Source organism: Prosopis cineraria, unplaced genomic scaffold (genome assembly GCF_029017545.1).
Source record: "Prosopis cineraria cultivar Desert tree isolate PC_DT_omini unplaced genomic scaffold, ASM2901754v1 PC2, whole genome shotgun sequence".
NCBI classification, from domain to species: domain Eukaryota; kingdom Viridiplantae; phylum Streptophyta; class Magnoliopsida; order Fabales; family Fabaceae; genus Prosopis; species Prosopis cineraria.
Window position 1 is genome coordinate 5800442 of NW_026555333.1, and position 23511 is coordinate 5823952.

Consider the following 23511-nt stretch of genomic DNA (forward strand, 5'->3'; position numbering starts at 1 on the left):
GACTGATAGGGTGTAGGTCCCTTATAGACTCGGGGTGCTCCTTTTTTGAAATAAGCACAAGGAAGATTTTATCTCTCAGAGTTTTTCAAGAAATTCAAAGAGCTCTTTAACAAGTTTAACCATCTAGGACCCCACAGTTTTCCATTGACTTTGGTAAAAAATAGGACCAAGCCTATCCGATCTTAGTGATTTGATTGCACCCATTCCAAAAACCGCTTCCTTTATTTCTTCATCTCCCACTGACTTCTCGATAGCTAACAGCTCCATAGAATTTATTTTTAGGTACATCACATTACATTGAATATTTCTTCTCTTTACCTCCTCCTCTAAGAAAAGGTTCTCAAAGAAGGAGGTTGTCATAGCTTTTAGTGTTTGACTGTCGTATATCCACTCTCTATCATCACCCTTTAAAGCACTGATTCTATTAGCTTTCCTGTGTCTATTGGCCTTTGTATGAAATTACTTTGTATTTTTATCTTCATACAAGAACCAATTAGACTTAGACTTCTGAGCCTATAATAAATTTTTTTGTAGCATAATATCTTCTAATTCAATCCACAGACTTCTTTGTAAATCTTCCAACTCTTTAAACTTATTACCTCAGCTTAGCGCTTTATTCAGCCCATCAATTCTTTGTAAAAGAGTTTTCTTCCTTGTGTTTAAATTCCCATACACCTTTATGTTCCAGATACTGCAATCATGAGTGAATTTGGATATTCCATCATTCCATCTCTCGCCCAGTTTTGCACAAACTATTCAAACTTGTCATGCAAAACCCGTGATGCAATGAAATGAAAAGGCCTATAAACTCTTTCTTCCATACTTGATTCAAGATTAGAAGAATGAGACGATGATCTGACTTTAAAAATGTGAGATGGGTCGGTGAAGCATCCAAAAATAAACTGACCCAGCTCTCATTTGCCAAAGCCCAATTGAGTCTACTTTTGCTCTCACCCCATTACCATGTGAACTCTGGTCCAATAAAACCGAGATCATGAAGTCCTTCCTTCTCAACCTAGCTACAAAAGTCCAGGTCACTACGAATTCTCCCACTAGAATGAGATCATCTTTCACAATGAATTAAGGTAGCATTAAAGTCACCTGCAAGGCACCAGGGGCCATTAATGCCCTCTCCAATCCTAGATAGTTCCCCCCATATACTCCTACAAACCATCACATTTAGACTAGCATACACAATGGTCAACCACCAAGTAGTCTTACCCGGGCTATCTATACTGAGATGAACATATTGTTGATGAGTTTTAATAGCGCGCACCTTCAATACATCATTCCTCCAAAGATACCAAATGCCACCACTATAGCCTTAAGCATCAACAATACCAAAACTATCAAAACCCAGACCAGCAGCTATCTTCTTAGCCTTATCACCACTGCAACGTGTTTCCATAATAGCAAGAAAGTCCACCTTGTAAAACCTTTTTAACTTACTTATGAGGCTAGGGACGGTTTTTGACCCTGTACCCCTTAAGTTCCAGATCATGTAATTCATGTGTACACTTGAAGGTTGTTTAGGCTAGAACCCCCTATAATATCCTCCAAGACTATATCCACAGACTGGGTTTCTCTTATTTCTTTTGAATTTTTCGACTCTAAACCACTTTGTGTGGCCAAATTACTCATGTCAAGGTCTTTGTAATCATTTACGAGTCCTTTCTCTATGTTGGGTGGCCCAACAACCATCTGGTCACTGTCATCAACCTCCACAGTCAGCTTGGTTTGATGGCAATGATTTTCTAGAGATGAATTTGGCCCAATGTCAAGTATTGAAAATGGATTAAAGCCCATTATGTTGCTAATATTACTGATGGGACCTTTATCTTGTCCATTTGTCGTACCCTTGCGCCTTCCTACGGGTATATTCTCTTTACCCTTGAATTTCCTTTTTGGTCTCCCTTTCTGTAAGTCTCGCACAGGGACCCAGTCGCTTGCGTTATTTTATTAACTCCCTTGAAGGATCGAGGAAGGATCCTCTTGTTTACTGGGTTAATTCCTGCCTCCTTAGTTGTCTCAATAATGTTCTTCAAATCCCGTGACTTCACGCTTCCAGATGCTCCCCCGAATCCTCCTATTGATTCTCCCTTCTTCATATCCTTCAAACACCTCCTACTTTTTCGCTCAAGATATCCATCCCTACCAAATCTTTCCCATTCACTCTTCTGCAAATATCACACTTGACCAGATTACTTGCACTGAACATTGGTCTTAGCTTTGGCATTTTTTTGACAGTAACCTCCTCCGCCGTGTACGGTGCCTCCTTAGTTTGTCTTGGGTTGATTACCATATCTGACCCTATCGTGCTGCTTCCGTCCTTTCCCATTTTGTCTTCACATACTTGATCTTTAGCCTTTTTCCCTATTGTTTCAGTCAGATTCGTGCAAACTTTCTCCAAGCATTGACCCTCATAACGGCCATAAACACCACAACAGAAGCAAACCATGTGCAGTCCCTCATACTCTATGTGAATATCCTCGCCAAAAGCAACAAACGACGATAGTAGTGGCTGGTCCAGGTCAAGTTCAACACAGATTCTCGCAAAGCCACCCTTGTCATGTAATGAAGTAGATAAATCTAACTTAATGGTCTTACCCACCATATTTCCAATATGCCTTAATGCTTCCACACTATAGAACTCGACAGGTAAATCTAGAATTCTTATCCAAGCAACAATGCATCCCTGAGTATCTGCCTTCGACATGTTAAAATTTAGCCTCCACTTTTGAATGAGAAGGTAATGGTCATCCATCATCCATGGACCTTCCTGATATGCATGGTCCCACACCTCCTTAGACGTGAAGGAAACAATGAAATATCCATTGTTGAGAACCATAACATTTATCGGCTCTGTAGTTCTCCACATTCTTTGAAGTCGTGTTTTTAACAATGCCCTCGTGATCGGTTTGCCCAGTAATTTCACGATCAACGAATTCATCCACAGCATGCACCACGCTTCATATTCTTCAGCTGTAAACTGCATTGTTGGTTTCTGTTGAGCCCCTTTCTCGCCTTCGTCTTCCTCTGTCTCACGTCCATCGTACTTTTCCTTCTCCTTCTTCTTCGAAGCATTAACAGCAGCGAATAACCCCTTCCACCCATTTGCCATATCACTGTCCTTGTCACTACGTGATAAGAAACCACTCATGTTCAAGCTAAATAAAGAATCCTTGTACGACACAGGTTTCTTGTGGCTATCTTTTTTCACCTCCTCGTCTCCCTTGCCTTTCGCAGAGAATTGGAACCTAATGGCGGATCACTCCAAAGGCCCCTACTCAGACCACCTCCACCATTCGGATCACCTCCACTGCCTCCGCTCCCACTGCTGACGCCACCAACTGTCTCACTTCCGTTACCTCTGGAATCTCCGCTCATGGCTAATTCGCTTTCCCCTAGGTTCTACGTGTATACGACGTCTTTCTTCCGCCACTGTGTTTGTTTGTACTCCTTTTAGTTCTGACCCTTTTTCTTTCTCTAATGATAGGTGAACAAGATAGTCCATAGATATCACTATTTTTCGCTGTATTTATGGGGACAAGTGCGCTATATAATGAGGAAGGATTGACCCCCCATGTTCTTCATTCCCACTAGAAGGCGCTGTTCGTCTATCTGCATTGGCAAAAGAGAAACCGAGCACTCCTGTTCTCTCATTCCATCCCAGGATCTTATCAATTTGCCCTAATTAAATGCGGTATTTTGTGAAACTGAATGCTTGGTTGCTACTATCCATTTTCCGATTTTGGTATATGTGGAAATTTTTTCCAGTTTCCCCCTGCTGATGCTCGCATTTAAAAAAAAAAAAAAAAAAAACTACTGTCAACAAAAGAAATATCATCGTATTGTGCTTCGATGCAATTTAGTGCTTGATAAAGACTAGTTCTCTGAAAATGAAAGTGTTGGCAAATGATGATCGAAATTCATCATGGGATATATTATCAAAGAGTTTGGTAAGGGTAATAGTGGCATTCATTCTGCTACCCTTCATTAGTATTTAAACCATGAACCCCTACCTCTATGCTTTACTTTCGCTTTCGTTTCCCACATGGTAGATAAAGTGTCAGGGTTTTTTTGTCTGTTTCTTCATCGTTAGAACTCAGAGCCTTGTCTAAATTAATCTGGTTTCCGACAGAGTACTTGTATTACTATCACGTAACACACACACAACAACCATAGTCAAATTGTTGTATCGTCTAGGGGAAGAAATTATGATAGGATCTTGACAGGTTCAGTTGTAATAAATTAAGCAAATTAGGTCAATTCACAACGGGGGTGTGGGGAAGGGCGTACTGATAGTGCTCTCCACTGGGTTTCTTACAACCATGGCCAGGGCCCAGGGTAGCAAAGCAGGAGGAATGACTAAAACGGGAATGAAATGAAAGGCGGTTTCAGGCTTTGGAGTGAGTGCAGTAGCCCACAGCTGAAATAATGCGTCCTGTATTCGGCCCCAGGATTAATATGATCACAATGGTGATGTGACGTCCAATACTAGAAAGGGCCAATCGAACATGTACATGTTTAGAAAGAATGAAACAAAAAGAGAAAGATGCACGAAGATCCAAAAAGAATAAAGGAAAATTCCAAGTGCTAGCCGAAAAATGGGGCCATAGAAGATATTGGAGCAGCATGCCCACAAGAGTATATTGTATATAGCAATCTAGGGATTCTCCAAAGTAAAAAATGTAAAAGATGAAGATACTGTTCTGCTCTACTTTCCTGGATTCTGTGTATATACTATTCACCTGTCAGACAAAAGACCAGTTGATGAACATGAAACAAATGCAATGGGCCGTTTCTTCTTCGTTCAATACTTTCCATGCAACTGCTCTCTCATAAGACACTGGCCTTCCCATGCTGGATAAGCAGATGCCTCCTTGCATGCACATAAAGCCCTGCATCAAAACAACACCTGTTTAGAAAGCGAAAGGCCACTACTTGGAATAACACTTCCTTCTTAGGAATTCAAATAATTCTACAATATAATGTAAAAGAAAGAATGAAACAAGATGGGAAGAGACACTAATTTAGCAGAATGGGAAGACGAGCAGAATAGAAAGAGCCACTAATAAGAATGTTTTTGATGCTGGACAAGTTCTTTATGGCTTATTAACATGCCCTGTCAAGGAGTCCAATTTATTCGCAAAGAAAATTTCATCATTTAATATGCATTAAGGACAGGGAAGTAGAACTTTTTGCATGCTTCAAATAACATGAGCATAAAAACACACACACAATTTCTTTAAAAGCTCCTGGTAACACGTTCTTTCATTACTTCCACGATTGAGTATTTGATTTAGCCACTTCACTTGACCATTCAAGACATCTGGGTTGGCATTTCTTATAACTCTCTTCTCAATTTCAGGTGGCCTCAAGACTACTCCCTAAATACTCTTCATAAGACCACTAATCTGTCTGATAGTAATTTCTTTTTACAACTTTAGGGAAAGTAGACACTTACTAATGATACTTCATGCTCAATTTACGGTTATTTATCTTAAAATGTACTTAAAAAATAAAAAAGAATGATGTCCTCTTGGTTTTGGAAAAAATAAAGGGAAAAAGATCGTTTGAGGCATAAGATTCTCACATGTTCCAGATTTTCATTTCCTGTTTCAGATCTAAATGGATGTTTAATTTTCTGGAGTCTTACGGGAAGCATCGTACCTGCTGCATTATCTGGGGGAACTCAGAGAACAGGGCTTTCTTCCCATTCTCGTCAAAAACTTTATCGAGAGTTATGTCTTGAAGTGCAACCAAGGTTGTCTCAAGCATGTCGAGTCCAGCTTGATTTGCGAATGTGAAAACTGGCGAAGCCTGGAAAAGTCATGGTAAGTTATGCAGTCTCTTACAAATTGACATACTCAAAGATACCAACAGGAAGCAAGTAACAACATGGAGATGGTAACAATAGCATAAACAGCAGAGTATAAAAACACAAGCGATCCAAGACCAGTGAAGGTCTGGAGAGAAGAATCTTTTCAAGTATATAAGCTCGTGGGAAATATATTTAGAAGATCAATAAAAACTAGAAAGGACTTTATCTTAACACAAAGATACTAAAAAAAAAAAAAAATACCTTCGAAGAGCAGCACAAGACTGCATCAGAGTGATGCCAAAGGGAATTGAGAATGGATTCAGTGCCTTCACATTTTAGTAGTTCTACCCCTAGATAGCTCCTGAAAAGAATTTCAACGATTATGCTTCACTTGGCACTCCTTTTTTTTAGACAAAAAATAGTAGTACTGAAGAACTAAAATCAGCTCCGTAGATCTTTCCAGGATGAAATTCTGGGCAAACTTAATCCATATTTCTTGTCATCCTAAAAAATTCCGTGAATTATACTGTTCAACTTAGATTCTACAGCACCACGCCAGAAGTCATGCATAAACAGAGTTTAATATGACACACCTATGGCTACTGCATATCCACTGAGCAAGTGTTTGTGCCTCAGGAGTGCCAGGTGGTGGGCGAAGACCATTTTGGGAACCAAAGTGGGAAGGGGAGAGTGCCAGTGCGACCCTTTGAACAGATGAAATAATACTCCGAACATACTGCCGAGCCATAGTTGCTACACTATCTTGAAGGTGGACTTCAAATGCAAACTGAAATGCTATTGTCATCACAGATTTTGTGCTACCAGAATTACCAAAATTATCACCAGCTGATTTGTTTCCAGTGGTTCCAACTTCAAGAGCAGAAGCAAGATCAAGTGTTCGGTTTGGAGTAGCAGCATCCTACATTATATTTTGGAATAAGAAATCAAAAGCCTTGATCAAACAAGCTGAAAGAGGTAAAAAGCGGAAAAAAAAAACAATCAAATTATGCGTTCAATTAAAGGCTTACCATGCCTGAATCAAGAGGTATGATGCGGAAACCAGAAGGTAAAATGGGTGCATCATCAGAGAAAGATGCATCGATGGGAGCAAAAATGAGTTCCGCACAGGTGCCAACGGCACGCTCGTCTACTCCACTACAAAGCTGGGATAAGTGCAACCACAGAAGTGTTGTCAATTATATAATTGAGATTGGAGAGATGCTCCTAGTTCTAGCTATTCAATCGAACTTCAATTTTTAACTCGTTTCCTCATGTGTCCTGTTCTAGATATTTATAGATTCTTTGGAAAGGAATAGTGACCTTCAATGAGTAATAAGCAGCCAGTTTTCTTCTATACAGTTGTACTTGCATCTAAAAATAGATGATATTACGCTAAAATGATATTAACAAAGGACTTACTTGCAAAAGGAAAATATCCCCAGGAATAGTCATGTCCTCCCTATAGTATCCCATATTTTCAAGCTTAATGACCTCCATAAACTGTTTCATGAGCAAGTGTTATCAACTTTAGAATAAGCACAGGAAAGAGAATCCGAGTGTGAGGCTAAGAATTGGATATTTCTTAACAATCAAAAGGTTATACGTTGGGATGATAAGATGAGAGTGAAAATAGTGGCAGATAACTTGCCTCTTCATTCTCAATTGTGTGCGCCAGTGGAAGAATAACCTGACCACCAAAACCTCCTGCTCGAACCCCCGGCAAGGTACAGGGACCAGCTTTGATGGCAGCGGCTGAGTAAGCATCAATATTGCTATCTGCCCACTCTGATCGATGCTCCCGCAAGAATCTAAGAAGAATTGCTGGAGGGACATTCTACAACAACAAAAGGAAAGCACGAGACTACTAAATCGATTGAATCTGAACGCTTCCTGTAGATGGAAAAGAATGAAAGAAATCCTAGGAGTTGATCTATGAGCGTTCACTTCTTGAGGTTTATGCAAGCCATTTATGAAATTCACCAACAATGGACTTCTTCCATTATAGCTCTCTAGTCATCGGAAATTAAAGACACCAGCAATTGCCCGGGCATATCAGAAAATATTTTCCAAACATAGATACTGAGACAGTAAAATTATGCCTTTTTTTTTTTTGCCGAAGTTAAATTATGCCTTGATATAAAGTTCCAGAAGATGTACTTCCACCTTTTAGTTGAAACTAGACATATTTTTATTAATAGCGTGGCTTGTTATTTGGTATTTTATACTGATGGTGTGAAATTAAATGATGATAAAGACACTTTTCATGCCCTAAATTTAATTAGATATCATGGAATTTCATTTAAGTCAAGTTTTTTTCTGCCTCACTGTTCATCTCAGATCAAAATGAAGTAACAACACAGTTAAGCAGTGTGCAACCGTGCCTACCTGTAACAACATGGATGCTTTTGCGCATAGCACGGAACTGCTCATCGAAAGAAACCCATTGTTATAACCAAGATTTACCCCCATTGTCTTGCTAGGAGATGAATTCACAAGAAGGGTGACATCATCAATGCCATCACTTTCTAACATGGACCAGCCATCGTCTGCAAATCCATTGACAGCTTCATTGAAGCCCCTGCAAGAGGGAAAGACACAGTCAGATCACTATTGTTAAAATATTTGAAGGAAAAATGCACAGGCTAATGACACAAACCTGCTCAAACGCTGACTTAGTGCTCGCAAAGCCGCAGGCCTTCTTCCCCACCCGGTGACATTTGGCTGAGAAACTTCTTGAGAAATTTGTCTCAAATGACGTAAAGCCTGAATGACAATTACAAAGGTTACTGTTTGTGGCGCGTAGAATAGAATCCCATTCCCATCTCCGTCATGCTTTAGCATGTTCGGCATAAGGAAAACCTAATGTCTATATAGGAACAATCTGGCACTCAGCAAAATGTAAAACAATAAGCTTACAAAAGCCATAGGCTTATTGTTTTAACTCATAAACCAGTAAAAGTTGATATGTAATTTAGCTTGGGGGAGAACAGTCATACCGCCATAGCTGTCCTTTGAGCAAGCAACGTTGATGACTCATATAGTGGGCGTAACACTTCAGGTACACTCCAAGGCTGATTTCAAAATGCCTCAATAAGTCAAGTATCGTATGCTATCAAGCAATGGAATTAGTTTCATAGCATTGCAGAGCAGAGGTTTCAAACCTCTAAGTTGACGTGATGAACAATATGGATGATGGATCCACCTCCTTCACAAGGTCTAATCAGATATCCGCTTGGCAGCATGTCTGCTCTCACAAAATGCTGCGCTGTTGGCATAGTGGGACCGTTCTGAGTGTTGTTAAGCGATCTTTCACAGACCTGAAATTTCAAAATCAACCTCCATAAGCGTCAGAGTTAGGAAATGAAGGAAGAGGAGGAAAAAAGGAAGGAAATTCGCGAAAAATTGTAGTTAACTTACCACAAGACTACTATCCTCCAAAACAGAAGTGTAACGCAGCAGCCAGAAGTCACGACCTGGTGCCAAAGTTGTTGGGGCATACAACTAACAAATATAGCAAATGATGAATCAAAATATTGCAATCAGGCTGCTACATATACGCGAAAATGATAATGACAGAGAGCTCATTAGCTAGTACCTGCATGTAAAGCAGTTCAATGGTTCCCCCATTTCCAGTGGGCATGGCATTTAGAACATCCACAGCTCGGCAGTCACGACACCAAGACGGCCGATCTTTGAGGATTTCAGCAACCTGTATACGGCATTGAGATCTTCAATCAATATTCAACGAGGTATGATTTAGTCCTCTCACACAACGACCGTGAAGGAACTTACCCTCGTAGGTTCCAGACCCACAAGGCCGCATGCACGGGCTGCCACTCCAGGGCAACCATGAGAAATAGCAACGATTCCAATGGAATCCGGACCAGGCTGCACACATGCAAACAACAGTTTAAACTGACATATTCATGAACTACAACGCGTGACTCGCCTTTCACAGTGAGTAGAAAAGCGAAAGATCAGGTATATCTGATTAGTGATTAATTATCTGATACGTGTAAAAAGATGGTTTGCACTGACTGATTGATGTTTCACTTAAAAAAAAAAAAGAGGATTTTTTTTCTTTTTTCTCTTTTGTTTTTTTTTGGTGGGGGGAGTGTGGGGACTTTATTAAGAAACAAATAAGAAAACCCGAACCGATGGATGAATAATGTACAGTCCGTGAAAAAACCTGTAACTGCCTACAAGTAACTGAATAATGCATAATCACATGAGGTCAGGTGGGACAAACCCAAAAAATAAAAAAGACTAGTGGGTTGATCATATTTGTCAAGTCGCTTAGAAGGCTAGCAAGGTTATTAAAGTTCTTTATTATAATGCAGATTCATATAGCGACAAAGAATAAAATGTAGTGGTGCTAACAATTGACACATTGAGATAACGACAAGAAAGGAGGGGTTACCTTCATCCCAGGCATTTGGACCCACTCCACGGCAGTTCCCGTGGCCTTCGAAAGAAACTCCGCAAGAGTCTCCTCTGCAATAGACAAAAGTCTATACAGTATACAGACAAAGACGCATCAAAATTCCATTAAGCCATTAATTGAATTCGTCAGGTACAAACACAACACAGGGCCCAACAAGAATGTCAGGACAAGGATTTTCACTACTCACCCAGCTGGGCTGGCGTCCCGTGGTGGATGCTGAGGTGTCAAATGGTGCTGACCGCTCGTCACCACCGACTCGCAACTTGTGTCTGTGGTTGCAAGAGTCGCCTGCTCAGCAAATGAACCGGAACAAACTTGAATTCGTTATGTCAACGTAAATCAGATCAAATTAAAAAGATTGTACCCAAAAGATTTCACTCATAGTGAAAAAAAGGTGAGGAATAAACTGAATTACATTCTGAGTCTGTTGACGGAAAAAGCTGTTCTCGTAAACCAGCTGTGACACCTGTTTCTGCAATCTGTCGTTTTCCTCCATCAGCAGTTTATTCATAGCCGTCAGTTTTCTGTTTACAGCTTGCAGGCGTGAAGCTTCTTTTCGCTGCTTCTCTCTACACCTGAAACAACAAAGCAACAAAGGAAATTACACCCGACATCTATGATCTGTAAGAATTACCAGAAATCGGGAAAATTAAGGAGACATGTTGGAGAGAAACACTGGAACTTGAAGACATCTTTCCAGTGGGTGAAACACGAAATTATTGATATGTAAAATGAAAACTATTATTCCAGTTCAAGCCCAATTTCCTCGGCTATGTAATTTACACGCGCAAATAATTAAAACTGTCCATAAAATCATTGAATACATGAAAGCGAACGAGGAAGGCAAAAAAAAAGGGAATGAAAATCTTCGTTCTATTAAGCCATGTGCGCCAACCCTCTATGATTAATTAAATTCAACCGAACCATTGATTCGATGGAGGCCAAGAGCAGGCAGGGCAGGCAAGATTCATAAGTTACCATTTTCCGATCCTTTTACTAAACTCACTATTGACAAATAATGAAAGAACAAGAACTGGAGAATGAAAGCGAATACTGAAAAAGAAAGCAGGTACCTTCGATTCTGGAACCAAACCTTGATCTGTTTGGGCTCGATGTTAGAGAGAATGGGACACTCTCTGATAAGCTGCTGACGGCGGATGGAACTGGGTTTGGGGCACTCGTGATACAGCCTCTCCAGAGCCTCCACCTGCTCCGGCGTGTACCGCACGTACTTGCCGTTATCCATTCCCAACTTGCTCATATCTTTGCAGGCCGAGCTCACCGCCATCATCCCGTCAAACTTCTCGTCCAATCAAAACTCAGACTCTCAATTTGTAAAAGCGGAGGGAGAGGAGGGAGGGAAGGGGATGAAAAGCTTCTTTGAAAAGAAGAAATTGAGGGAGGTCACTTACCTATATACGGTGCTTTCACAAACGAGAAGATCAAGCAGACATGGGAGGGAATTAATGGAACTGAAAACTGGAAAGAGGCACTCAGAGTTAGTGAGTGACAGGTGAATATGTATAACGTGCGACAGATGTGAATGGGAAACTGTAGTTTCTGTTCTGTAGAAAGGAAAGGGACTGGTGGGAATGTATATCGGGATTCGGATAGAGACGGAGAAGTTGCTTACAGGAGAAACCCCAAGTAGCAGACAGAACAAGCCACCATTTGTTTATTTTCACAATACCATTCCTCTTTCTCCTATCAGTCCCATGCGATAGCCTTCCTTTGATTTGAGCTGTTTTGCCTCCTGCTTTCGCTGTTGCTTTTCTCGCGCTGCCACTTTCCAAATACTCCACCCCTCGATCTTCTTCCCCGCCCCACAAGCACACTCACGCAGTGGCCTGTAATGAAATAATAGGGGGGAATAAAAATGCGAGCCACGCTCCCTTTCAGGACGCGTGGGTTGCAAAGTTTTTGGACATGTGCTGTTCCCATGTACGCTAAAGGGGACACCGTTTCACCTCATTCCTTGTATCCCACTGTCAAAAAAATAAAAAAGATCAGTCGTTGATTGTCTTTCACTCTTCCTCCCAATTTGCCTTTACCCCAACCTCGCCATGATTAGCTTTTTCCCCCCCTTTTGTTGCTTGTCTTGGGCACAAGATGCAGATTTGGTCCTGCTATGATATTTTTGTCATTCCCAGTAGAAAAACAAGTTGATCGGCCAATATATTTCTACATTACTCAAGTGACTTTTGTTTATACAATGTATTATATATATATATATATATGGTAATGGTACTACACAATTTATGAAAGTTTTGAAAGTTTTTAACCGAAAAAAATAAAATTGAAAGTCGTGCATGAAGCATTCTTCTTCTGTGCCATGTTGTGTGACTAGTAAATATGTGCCGATGAAGTTGAAGCTAGGTTGAAGGCGTGTGAAGAAATTTTGGGACATAAGGCACAATTATTTAAGAAGCCCAGTAAATTGTCATTTATTGGATAAAGGGTCTCTCATTTTTCCTTACTCTTCTTTTTCCTTCATCACCATTAAATTTGAGGTTTTCAACAGTTCCAATTTAATTTTTTATAAATTCTTATTATATTATATACATAGATTTATATAAATAAAATATTAGAGCTTTAAATTGATTAGATCAAACTTTTTGCGTGACCTCTAATATCCTAGGTCGAAGTAATTTGGCTGGCAATTGAAGGCACCTTTGTTTAGATCAAATTTTAATAGTTTAAATTTATTTATATATTTTTATGTAAAATTAACATAATAATTTCATAAAATACTAAATCAAAACTGTTGAAAGGTTTGATCTAATAGTGATGAAGGAAAATAAAGGAAATGAAGAGTAAGGGAAAAAGGAAGGCTCCTCTCTCTCTTCGTTTAGCTAACTTTTTCGTATCAATTTTTTAACCTTTTGAATTGCAAAGTTATATATTAAAATTTTGTAATCAAGTAATTTTTATATTTTAGTTTCAATGGATAATATAACTAATCAATTTAATATTTTGTAATATGCATGGTTAATTTTAAATAATATTTAAGCAATTTTAATTTGTTTCTAAAAAATTCATAGTAGCAACCATTGCCTAGTCTTGTCAATAATACTCTATAAGTGATATATGTATTTGAATAATAGTATAAATATAGTTCAATATTTAATTGGAGTGTTAATTTCTCCAGTTAACATTTCTCTCAAGTCTCAATACCTTCAATTCTAAAAATAAATTAAGTTGATCGATATGAGAATGATCATTAAAATTTAGAATTTTTTAAAATTACAAGAAAATTTCAATTCATCCTCATTCAAAGCTTTAAATTCTTAATGAAAATATGTAAATCAACATTAATGCTTATAATGAGAAAAATAATGACCTGTTATACATAGGATGTAGTTAGACATTTTTTGGAGTGTAAGGCAATAGCTTTAATGGTCTAATTAACAGTCTACACAGCCCAGGCTAAGGTTATATATATATTTCTGACAATCACGGCGAAAAATATAATTAAACCATGTACTGAATCTGAATTGCTGCCGTCGGGAGAAATTCTGGAGTCAGGTGCCGGTCTCCAGAAATTAACGTAGTAGTTTCTTAACAACGTAACTATGCCTTGGGAGTCTCCCCTGAAGCCTTTTTTTAAGTCCACGAAATTGATCAACTAACGTTTCCTCGTGATGTTGTCGCTGAGCGCCCATTCTCATCCCATGCTCCTCTAGTCAAGAAATTGATCCGGATGGTCGTACAGATTTGCCTAATAATGGGTTGGTTTTTCAATTTTCTCGTGGATTTTCTCGTTTCACACGAGCGATGAATACAGCATCGTAGCAGATACGTGAATCCTTGGTATTCCAGAGGTGCTGTTTCGTGGTAGACCACGTAAGATTTACATGAATTCAAAGTGGCAACGTCAGGTGGCGCAAAGACGGGAGGTAATTAAGCGGGGAACGAAGGGGATGAAGTGTTGTTTCCGATTTCCTTCCGCTGGAAATGGAACAGTCCTAGCGGTTTGGTCAACACGCTCTTACCAAACAAATATGTTCTCTGCTGCTCACTAACACCTGCTACCATTGAGCGAAGAAAAAATGGTTAGAAAGCGTCAAACATTCCAACTCTGGGTGAAGAAGTGAAATGAACACTATGATATCATTTATACCACATATCTTGTAGTCTATGGGAATGGCCAGCGTGAAGAAGGGATAATGACAATAACTGGTGAAAAAAAAAGAAGAAGAAGAAAGAAAGAAGGCGTTTGTTTGGGCAAATGGAGAGTAAAAAAAAAAAGGGAATAATCTTTTGAAGTTGAAAATGAAAAAGTCAATAAAGACAAGCGTGACAAATAAAACAATGAAGGAGGAGGCATGGCAGACCAGTACGAGTGGGGGGGTTTGATTCTACGGCATCCGAAGAAAAGAGCGAAAGGAAAACGCGCGTTTTGACGTTTCACATGGAAGTGGGAGGACGGCCCCATCGCCGCCGCTGCCTCCTCCTTTTGCCATCTCAAATTGCATGTCAACGCCTGTCAAGCCTTTCTTTCATTTTTCCCCCACTCCTCTGCCAGCCTTCATTTTCATGTGCGCTTCCACACACTTAGTGACTAGTGAGTAATCCTCGCCCCCCTCCACATCAAATGCCACGCACCGGTATGGCCCCCTTAAAAATATTAGCCTGTACTATATATCTCTATATCTTGGCCTAACAAAAAGCATATATCTCTATATAATATAAAGCTTTAACCAATCAAGAGTCATTCACGATGAAGTTTATTTACAAACTTAAAACTGTCTTTTACACCAACTCCTAATCCCCGGATATTCATTTAAGAAAAAAGACGCACGCGATTATTTATTAAAGGAACTGGACAAGCGGCGATGGGTGAAGCTGGGGTATTACGGGCGGGGAGGGTGGGCCTGGGAGCAAATACTGGAGAGTGGACCCCACGCGCATGAGATTGGGGTGGGCCCCTGCTTTGCAGCGTGCGCTTTACTCCTCTCGCCTTCTCCTCATTTTCTATTCTACTTCTACTTTCCTAATCGCTGCATATCCCATAATCATCGTCCCCCGTCAATTTTAGGAGATGGGTCTCTTCATTTTGTTTATTCTTCTGTTTTCTTCGCTTCCCAATCGTAATTATTAATATCATTCCATTATATAAGTCTGTCAGGTGGAGGGAAATGAGGAAAAAAAAAAGAGAGACCCCCACTCCATCACGTCCTTATTAGATTTATTACATTAAATATACTTAAGTCATTTGATTAAATGTTTTCTAAGTTTTATATATCATAATATATTTTTTAATTTTTTAGATGTAAGTTTTTTTTTTGCACTCTAATATTTTTTCTATTACTTTTTTCTCTCTCTGCCTTTTTATTTTTTTTTTTTTGCTTGGTCTTGTACTTTTTTAGTCTCAAAAGCCTTCTTCTCTCTTTCCTTTTCTTTTTTTAACTTCTTGTTGTATTTTTTTTCACCTTTCTTTCTTTTTTTCTTTTCTTTCTTTTTTCTTTTTTTTGGTCTCTAATCGAATGGCTCATGATACCATGTTAGATTTATTATACTAAAGATTTTTAAAGATAATATACTCTATCAAAATAGCTTAAGCCATCTGATTAAATACTTTCTAAGCTTTATATATTATAATATTTTTAATCTTTTAAATGTGAGATTTTTTTTTACACCCTAATATTCCCGTGCTGGTTTTTATTAGACCATGGCCTCATTTAATCCTGTTTTTTTAAAAACAAAGTGTAATATGTAGAGAAGATGCATGAGTTTTGGAGGGAGGGAGGGCCATGCAATTGGGAACCCGGGATATATGGGGAATGGGGCGCGTGTGTAACACATACGGGAAGAGGAAGCTATGGCTTGAATGAAAAGAATGATGATTGGGGGAGGACGCGAGCCCACTATTCACTTGGTGTTGGTGATGTAGCTCCCATACATACATGTATTATAAATTAGAAATTTTTTTTTGGGGGGGGGGGGATTGGGAATGAGGAGAGAATGATGTGAAGCACGAGAAGCAGGAAAGGCATGGGTTGGGGGGCCCCTTCCAAGGAATGCGTGTCGCTATCTTTCGGCGTCTGCTCCCCCCCTTCTCTCTCCTCAATTACTCTCTCTCCATAGAGCTTTCCATTAAGCATGTAAATGCATGTGAATAGGCTAGATAATGCCATTGCTGTTACTTGCTGCTTGTCCGGTTGTCCCCCGGCTTATTTACCCCTTTCCCTCTTTAGTTAGTTCTTTTTGGCATCCTAAACCACTCGTATGGGCCTCCTTCCACACAGCCCATCCCAATGGGTCGTGGGTTGGAGCCCAGCTGAATAGCTTGTAACTTCAACGATTGCTCGAAAGGTCCGCGAGAGTGCCCATGGTCGTACCTGAAACATTTTGATCCGTGAAGAAACTCAATTATTTGCACGGTTATCAACATGGTTGAGCTTTATGGAATGGACAAGAAACGATCCTCTCCGTTTTCCCCCCTTGTTGGGGTAAACAAGAAAGGATGTCTTTCATCTAGGAATTCCTTGCATTGCAATTCAAGGAATTAATCAAAAGGTGCCGTATCATCTTGGCCGAGAAGGACCCATTTTGCTGGGCTGGCAAAGCCTCGCGCTTCTTCTGCTCTCTTCTTCTTCAAGCCTGTCTCCTTGACTGCACTCCCGCTTTGTCTGGCCCCATTTTTACCTTCACACGCTCGCCTTTTTTTTTTTTTTTGCCCTTCTCTCCCCCCTCCCTCATCGGCTCATCCTCGTGATTGATTTATACTAATATCTCATTGCTTCGGTTACTATTATTACTATTCATACTGTGTGTGTTCGGAACTCTTTTATACCTTGCCTCTTGAAACAAGATCTTCTCCGTTAATTTTCGGAAAAGAATATTGCCAACACAATACTCAAACTGCACCGTCTTATGGTCAGTTCCAATGTATGGAAGCCATGTGTTCTCTAGCAACACGCATGCATGCCATTCTGGTTCATGCATGAATATATGATGCATTCATAGGGATCTAATTAACGTAATTTTTTTCCCCTGTAAGCACGGTCCATTCCTAGGTTCAGCTAATATATCTTGTCTTCCCCTATGTCGAATATTTGCTGGCTGCATGAACGGGCATTCAGCATATTGCGTTAGGCAAGCTGGGCCTGGGTGCACGAGGTTAAAAAAAGAGGAGAAAGAACAAGAAAGGGATGCGTTTAATTAATGAGCAAGATCATGCATGTCTTCTTCCATGTTATATTATACAGGGCCAATGATCATGCAGACTAATGCTATGATTAATTGTATAATGGGATGGATAAATTAGACAGGGATGGACGACATTCAGTTTTTTTTTTTTTTTTTGCTGCATTTGGGGGAACGAGCGGCTCTACAGTCTACAGCCAACACACTTTCAAAGTGTGGCTTAAATATTAGTACGCGCTAATTACAGATTTTTGGCTAACCCGGTGACTGTATCTTAATTTGTTAGTCGCTAGCCTTTACGTTTCCGCGACAAACATATATGTATTCCACTAAAACTTGCCCGGCTTCTGAACGGAGTGGAAATTAAACGAGAATAAGAAGAAAGCCTCGTTTTGCTATGAGTATAGATTCGAGTGGAGACGTGTATTTTCTTTTGGATACGGACCTGAAACAGAGCTCCGCACTTGTAGACTGGACAGTGCCATCAATTATTAAGCGGAGGACGTAGCGTTAGATTTTTTATTTTGGCATTGGTGTCAAAGAAATAATTTACTAGAGGGAAATGTTAGGGCTCCCAAGCCAGCATGAAAATAGAGAGAATTTTATTAAAATTCTACACACAAAAAATTAAATGCTATAAAATTTAATAACAAATGAATTGAAAGAATTGATCGACACAATCTTTAATATTGTATTCATCAAACTTCTTAAATCAATTATCAATAAATTTTATAATAATTAATTTTTGTATGTGAAGTTTACATGTGATTCTTTTCTAAAAATAAAGCTGAAAACTAACTGGATGGGTTGCCGCTCCCGGGGAATCACGTGAGGGGGGAGGGGCACGTGGCGTCACGTTACGGCCAGCGAAGCATCCCATAAAAGGGTAAAGGCGAGTAGATGGTGGCCACGTGTCATTGACACTCCTGTCTTGGCCCGCGACACGAGCCACGCACTCACATGCCGCCTGACACTGTCACACTAGCCCACCCCAGTCACGTGCAGCTACGGTCCCACCCCGAAATATCTTATAAAGAAGTATTTAAAAAAAAAAAAAACCGAAACAGATCGAAGAGATATTAACAACGAGGTCTGCAGAATGGAAACCTCCACGCCAAGCAATCACCCCTGTTCACCTTTCTTATAATTGAAACTACATGGTAAAATAGTTTGTTTTCTTTTTTCTTCTTAAAAAAAGAGAGAGTAAAAAGAGAGAAGCATCTTAACCGGAGAGAAGCAATAGATGAACTGATGGTTACAGCAGAAACATCTTATCCATATAGAATAACGGCACAGGGATTGGCAAAATGATGCTCCATTTGACTGAGACTAAACTTGTGAGGAAATGACGCGTGGAAGAATTGCCGACATTCCATTTGAAGGGATAAATATAACCATGTCTGCATCCCCGCCCAAACTCATCACCTGCATCAAACTAGCAGGATACTCTTCTCATATTATTTATAAATTATTTTTAACATAAACATGTTCTATTAATATGAAATTGATACTTAATTTTTTTTAAGTAGGATAAAAAAATTAATAATTATATGAGATTAATTAATCATACATATTAGAGTGAGGAATAAGTCATTTAAATATAAATTGCTACTTGTATCAACATGTTCTATCAATATGAGACTAACATTTAAAATTCTTTTAAATTAAAATTATAAGAAACAAATGTGATAGAAAAATTAACTTGCAGAGTAATTAACCACACACGTTAGAGTGGCAAACAAGTTATTTAAACATAAAATCCTACACATATAAACATGTTAGTCTATCAATATAAAATTAAAACTTGGAATCAAACAAGTTGTTCAAACATATTGTTATTCATTTTGCTTGCATATTGTTATTCATTTCCCTACTAAATAATGCTCATTTGCCAATTGGATTTTTTCATAACACTACTTAAAAAACAAAATGCAGCCTCTGATTATGAATCGCTCCTCAGCTTCCAATTTATAAGATAGTTAATATAATGCATGCAGCGACTCCATTTTAAGGAAATGAACAATGAACAAAATTTAGTAGGAAAATAAACAAAATTTATCCATGATCCAGTCAAATTTTAGTTAATTTCCCATTCCCTTGTTCTTTATCATCTTCCTTAGAATCCTCCATGGTAGATTGAAACAGGAGAGAAATTATTGGAAAAGCGTAGAGATGAGGTGGTCACTATTGTTCTCTTGAATATTGTTCTCATTCTTGGGCAAGGAGCTTCGTTGACGAAGACGCAACTTGCACAACTTGTCTGAAGAAGACGCGTGTTAGTGTCATGGTTGAGCTAACGGATAGTTTTTTCTTTTTTCTTACGATGAGGGGCAATATTATCATCTAATTATAAAATTTAATATTACCTGCCTTGCGATAATATATCAGCAATTCTAAAGTCTTATTTTTTAATATATATGGTCAAAAGGTCTTTGGTGAAAATTTTCCATAAATATAATGATAACTGTATCCCCGCCCACGCTCATCACATGCATCAAACTAGTAGCATACTATATATGCATGAGATTAGGTATATCACCCGTCAGTAGGTCAACTGCATGGAATGAATTATTTTTGGCTGATGAAATAAAATTGGTAGGCATGCATGGAAACGAGAAAAGGGGTAAAGTAGAAGTTGAGAACACGAAGGACGAGGCAATGCAATCAAAATGAGAGGTGGCTTTGGCTTTAATTAAGCCTAACAATACAACAGCTGACTCGCTCGCTTCGGGTCATACCTGGCTGATATGAGGTAAATGCTTGCGACACGTTTCATCCACCCCTCACTCTCTTTAATCACCCTCTTCTATCCATTGTTCTGCGTTGGTCTCTTGATTCATTCTTTCTCATAAACTAGCTAACAAAGCGCGCGCGATTCCCCCTACTCAACCTGGTAGATCGCTTCCTGAGGCGATTCATTGACTGAACCAACCATATTAACCCCTCCTGGCTTCTAACATCCCTCCTCCATTTTTACGCTTCTACCCTTTCACTTCCGCCGCACGCTTTTGCACTCGCAGCTTTCACCAGCTCCGCTGCACTGTCTCATCTACTCCATCATTGCCTCCATCATCATCTCATCCCTTATAAATCAACCTCCATGCATCAAGCGTGCTTCTCTTTCTCCATCCACATAACTGGCAATTTATTTAAAATTTTATGTAATTAATGGGGGAAAAAAAAGCAAACTTAATCTGGTTAATTTTACATGCAGCTTTATTAATTAAAAACATCTGGATGTACTTCATATAGGAACCAGAACAAACTACCATCCTCCGCCTATGCATACGCTATATACAAGCGCAACAATATATTATCGATCTCCAGTAGCATATTGATTCACCGCCCACGCTACTGCAATATTAAATTAAGATCGATTTATCGCCCCTGTTGCTTCCAATGATCTCTCTCCCCTCAACAAGGACGCCACATTCGGATACTTAGCATGCTTATATATAACTTTGTTGTGTCGTTCACCCAATAAAAAACAAAGGTTTACGCTATATCTTGCTCACAGTGGTTTGAAACTGCAAATGAGTAAGGCCAGGCCATGTAAAATACTCCCTCTAAAGTTTTTAAAGTAACATAAGGTTGAAAAATGATGCAAACTCGTCTTTCGATGCATGGGTCGTGAGATTTCTCCCAGTGGAAGTTTTAAAGTCGCGTAGCCCATTAATTATTTTAGGAACAAGAACGGGGATGCGATCAGAAAAGACAAGCAAACCTAACGTGAAAAGCGGCCGGAAAAGAAAAAGGGTGCTAAAGTAACTTCCACCACAATTTCCTTTAGTTTCTTTGAATCCGTTGAAAGCGAGAGTTTATTGATAATTTACGTTCTCAATACACTTTAATACGTTTGGCGGAGAAACTTGTTTATTCCTATTAAAAAGAGAAGGAAAGGAAGCAAGAGGTCCTTGAATTTAGGTGTTGGCTTGTCCCATTCAAACCCAAACGAAGCCTCGTATCCAACTCTCTCTTCATTTCTCCACTAAAAAAACCATAACTTCGTTACACTGAGTCCCCCTGTACTTGGTCACTGCTGGTCTCCTCCATCGCAGCCCCTTCTTGTCGCCAGAGTTACAACCCCGGGACAAAGCGTAGGCATGGAAGCACCCGAGTATTTCCAGGGCAGCTTTTGCTCCCAATTCTCGTCCTCCGATGCCAAGACCGACCATTTCATCGTGGAGGACCTCCTCGACTTCTCCCACGACGACGCTATCATTGCCGACGTCCCTGCCTTCGACTCCCTTCCCACCGATTCCTCCATTCTAATTAACTCCATCGATAGCTCCAATTGCTCTCCCTTCTCCGGCTACGGCCCCGGTTTCACCCCAGACATTCCTTCTCGAAATTTACCCGACCCGTGCTTCTCCACCGACCTCTGCGTCCCGGTACGTTTCAGTCGCACGTCATATTCATTATTTTCTTCCCACGTAAACTACAGGCCCAAGGCATGTCCTGTGGCCAGCAATCAGTATTCTTTTCTTTCTTTCTTTTTTCTCCTTACCAAGAATTTCATTTCCAAAATAATTATTTGAAATTCTCCACTTCTTCTCTCTTTTCTGTTTTTGAATTTTTATGTGTTTGCTGGGCGGAGCGAGTCCAATATCAACATGGCTCCTTACGCGATTAAAAGAGATGCAAGCATTATACAAATAAAACAGAGACAAGAACATAATTTAAAGGAATAAATTACTGATGATGAATGTGAATGACTAAAACGCCGTGGTTGAATATCGAAAACAGAGTAATGATATGGCGGAGCTGGAATGGCTCTCGAACATCGCGGAGGAATCATTCTCGAGCGAGGACCTGCAGAAACTGGAGCTGATATCGGGCATGAAAGCCCGAAACGAAGAATCATCAGAAAGCCGTGAATTGCAGCACCACGAAGAAACCAGCCGGGAAAACGTCATATTCAACCGCCAAGTCTCGGTTCCGGCGAAGGCTCGCAGCAAGAGATCCCGCGGGCCCCCATGCAACTGGACGTCTCGCCTCCTCGTTCTTTCTCCCACATCATCCTCTTCCGAACCCACGTTGTCCTTCCCACCCAGCCAGGAAAGAAGCCGGGAAAGTCGGGAACCAGGAAAAAGGAGAACGGCGATGACGGGGAGGGGCGGAAATGCCTACATTGCGCGACAGATAAGACGCCGCAGTGGAGGACGGGACCGATGGGCCCGAAAACGCTGTGCAATGCTTGTGGGGTGAGGTACAAGTCGGGGAGGTTGGTGCCGGAGTACAGGCCTGCGGCGAGTCCGACGTTCGTGCTGACCAAGCACTCGAACTCGCACCGGAAGGTGCTGGAGCTCCGAAGACAGAAGGAGATGATGGGCGCCCACCAGCAGCAGCAGCGGCAGCTGTTTCTGCGACATCAAAACATGGTGTTCGATGTGTCCAACGGCGACGATTACTCGATCAACCAACAGGTGGGCCCCGATATCAGGCAGCTCATCTAGAAAAAGTGCTAGACTAGGACATCTTCCCTGGACATTCAGGTTAAATTAGCTATCACACGAGAGTTTACTGGACACTTTCCTTATTTCCGGCCCCGTCTAGCATTTAATTAGATTTGCAAGGGATTATTTTTTTCCTTCCCTAAGTAACTTATAACTTTTTTTTTTGCGTTTTTTTTTTCCAGTTTGTGTAGATTGATATAATTAATGTTAATTTCTTTATCATGCATGTCCTCGTTCAGGCCAATCTTGGCATAGTCCGTCGAACTCCAAATTCTACTGATATAGCTTTTTCTTCTTCTTTTTTATACAGTCTATTTCAATTCTCCTATATATAGTTCTAGCTAGAACAGCCATGTGATTTAATTTATGCAAGTGCAGTATATAAGTTGGAGTAATGAACGATATTATTTCATCCGCTTCCCGAAGTTTCTATGGCTCTTCAATTTTTTCACTGACTGCGCGCGGGAGAACTATATAGGAAACACGAATTTATATTATTAGAGATAAGCTGGAATATATAGACACACAAACACGCTCAAACGTACGCATATGGTATCAAGCTATTTCGTGACTAGCTATCAAGTTAATAATTTTTCATTGATGGGAAGTTCTAGCAAAAGAAATGCCTATTCCTAAAA

At 40.0% G+C, this 23511-nt stretch overlaps 3 protein-coding genes across 3 annotated transcripts; 1 reads left to right on the forward strand and 2 right to left on the reverse strand.

Annotated features, from left to right (window-relative positions):
* Positions 1-1324: 1324 nt before the first annotated feature.
* On the reverse strand, positions 1325-3387 carry LOC129302000 (uncharacterized). Its single transcript, XM_054940655.1, has 5 exons — positions 3221-3387; positions 2300-3137; positions 2001-2177; positions 1517-1917; positions 1325-1391 (listed from the first exon to the last, which is right to left on the reverse strand). Exons 1-5 carry the CDS (start codon positions 3385-3387, stop codon positions 1325-1327), a joined length of 1650 nt encoding a protein of 549 aa, XP_054796630.1.
* Positions 3388-4574: 1187 nt separating this feature from the next.
* On the reverse strand, positions 4575-12109 carry LOC129303046 (homeobox-leucine zipper protein ATHB-8-like). Its single transcript, XM_054942046.1, has 20 exons — positions 11902-12109; positions 11681-11747; positions 11342-11568; positions 10684-10843; positions 10456-10556; positions 10245-10335; positions 9617-9712; positions 9420-9533; positions 9242-9325; positions 8986-9141; positions 8821-8895; positions 8481-8587; positions 8210-8402; positions 7473-7658; positions 7244-7324; positions 6853-6987; positions 6418-6743; positions 6086-6185; positions 5674-5823; positions 4575-4901 (listed from the first exon to the last, which is right to left on the reverse strand). The coding sequence occupies exons 3-20, from the start codon at positions 11557-11559 to the stop codon at positions 4755-4757; spliced, it is 2520 nt and encodes an 839-aa protein (XP_054798021.1). The 5' UTR covers positions 11560-11568; positions 11681-11747; positions 11902-12109; the 3' UTR covers positions 4575-4754.
* Positions 12110-21269: 9160 nt separating this feature from the next.
* Positions 21270-23144, forward strand: LOC129304105 (GATA transcription factor 12-like). Its single transcript, XM_054943748.1, is given in 3 exon segments — positions 21270-21808; positions 22164-22458; positions 22461-23144. Coding segments are annotated over 3 exon segments (996 nt in total). The 5' UTR covers positions 21270-21520; the 3' UTR covers positions 22874-23144.
* Positions 23145-23511: the final 367 nt, after the last annotated feature.

Bases quoted from the DNA above. Each gene is read 5' to 3' on its own strand.
- LOC129303046 (XM_054942046.1), bottom strand. From the start codon at position 11,559: ATGATGGCGGTGAGCTCGGCCTGCAAAGATATGAGCAAGTTGGGAATG. The intron at 8,403-8,480 runs GTTTGTGTCATT...TCCCTCTTGCAG, and splicing joins CTAAGTCAGCGTTTGAGCAG to GGGCTTCAATGAAGCTGTCA. The intron at 7,659-8,209 runs GTAGGCACGGTT...TTGTTGTTGTAG, and splicing joins AAGCATCCATGTTGTTACAG to AATGTCCCTCCAGCAATTCT.
- LOC129302000 (XM_054940655.1), bottom strand. From the start codon at position 3,387: ATGAGCGGAGATTCCAGAGGTAACGGAAGTGAGACAGTTGGTGGCGTC. The intron at 3,138-3,220 runs GTGAAAAAAGAT...CTTATCACGTAG, and splicing joins AAGGCAAGGGAGACGAGGAG to TGACAAGGACAGTGATATGG. The intron at 1,918-2,000 runs GTAAACAAGAGG...CGAGACTTACAG, and splicing joins AGGAGGCAGGAATTAACCCA to AAAGGGAGACCAAAAAGGAA.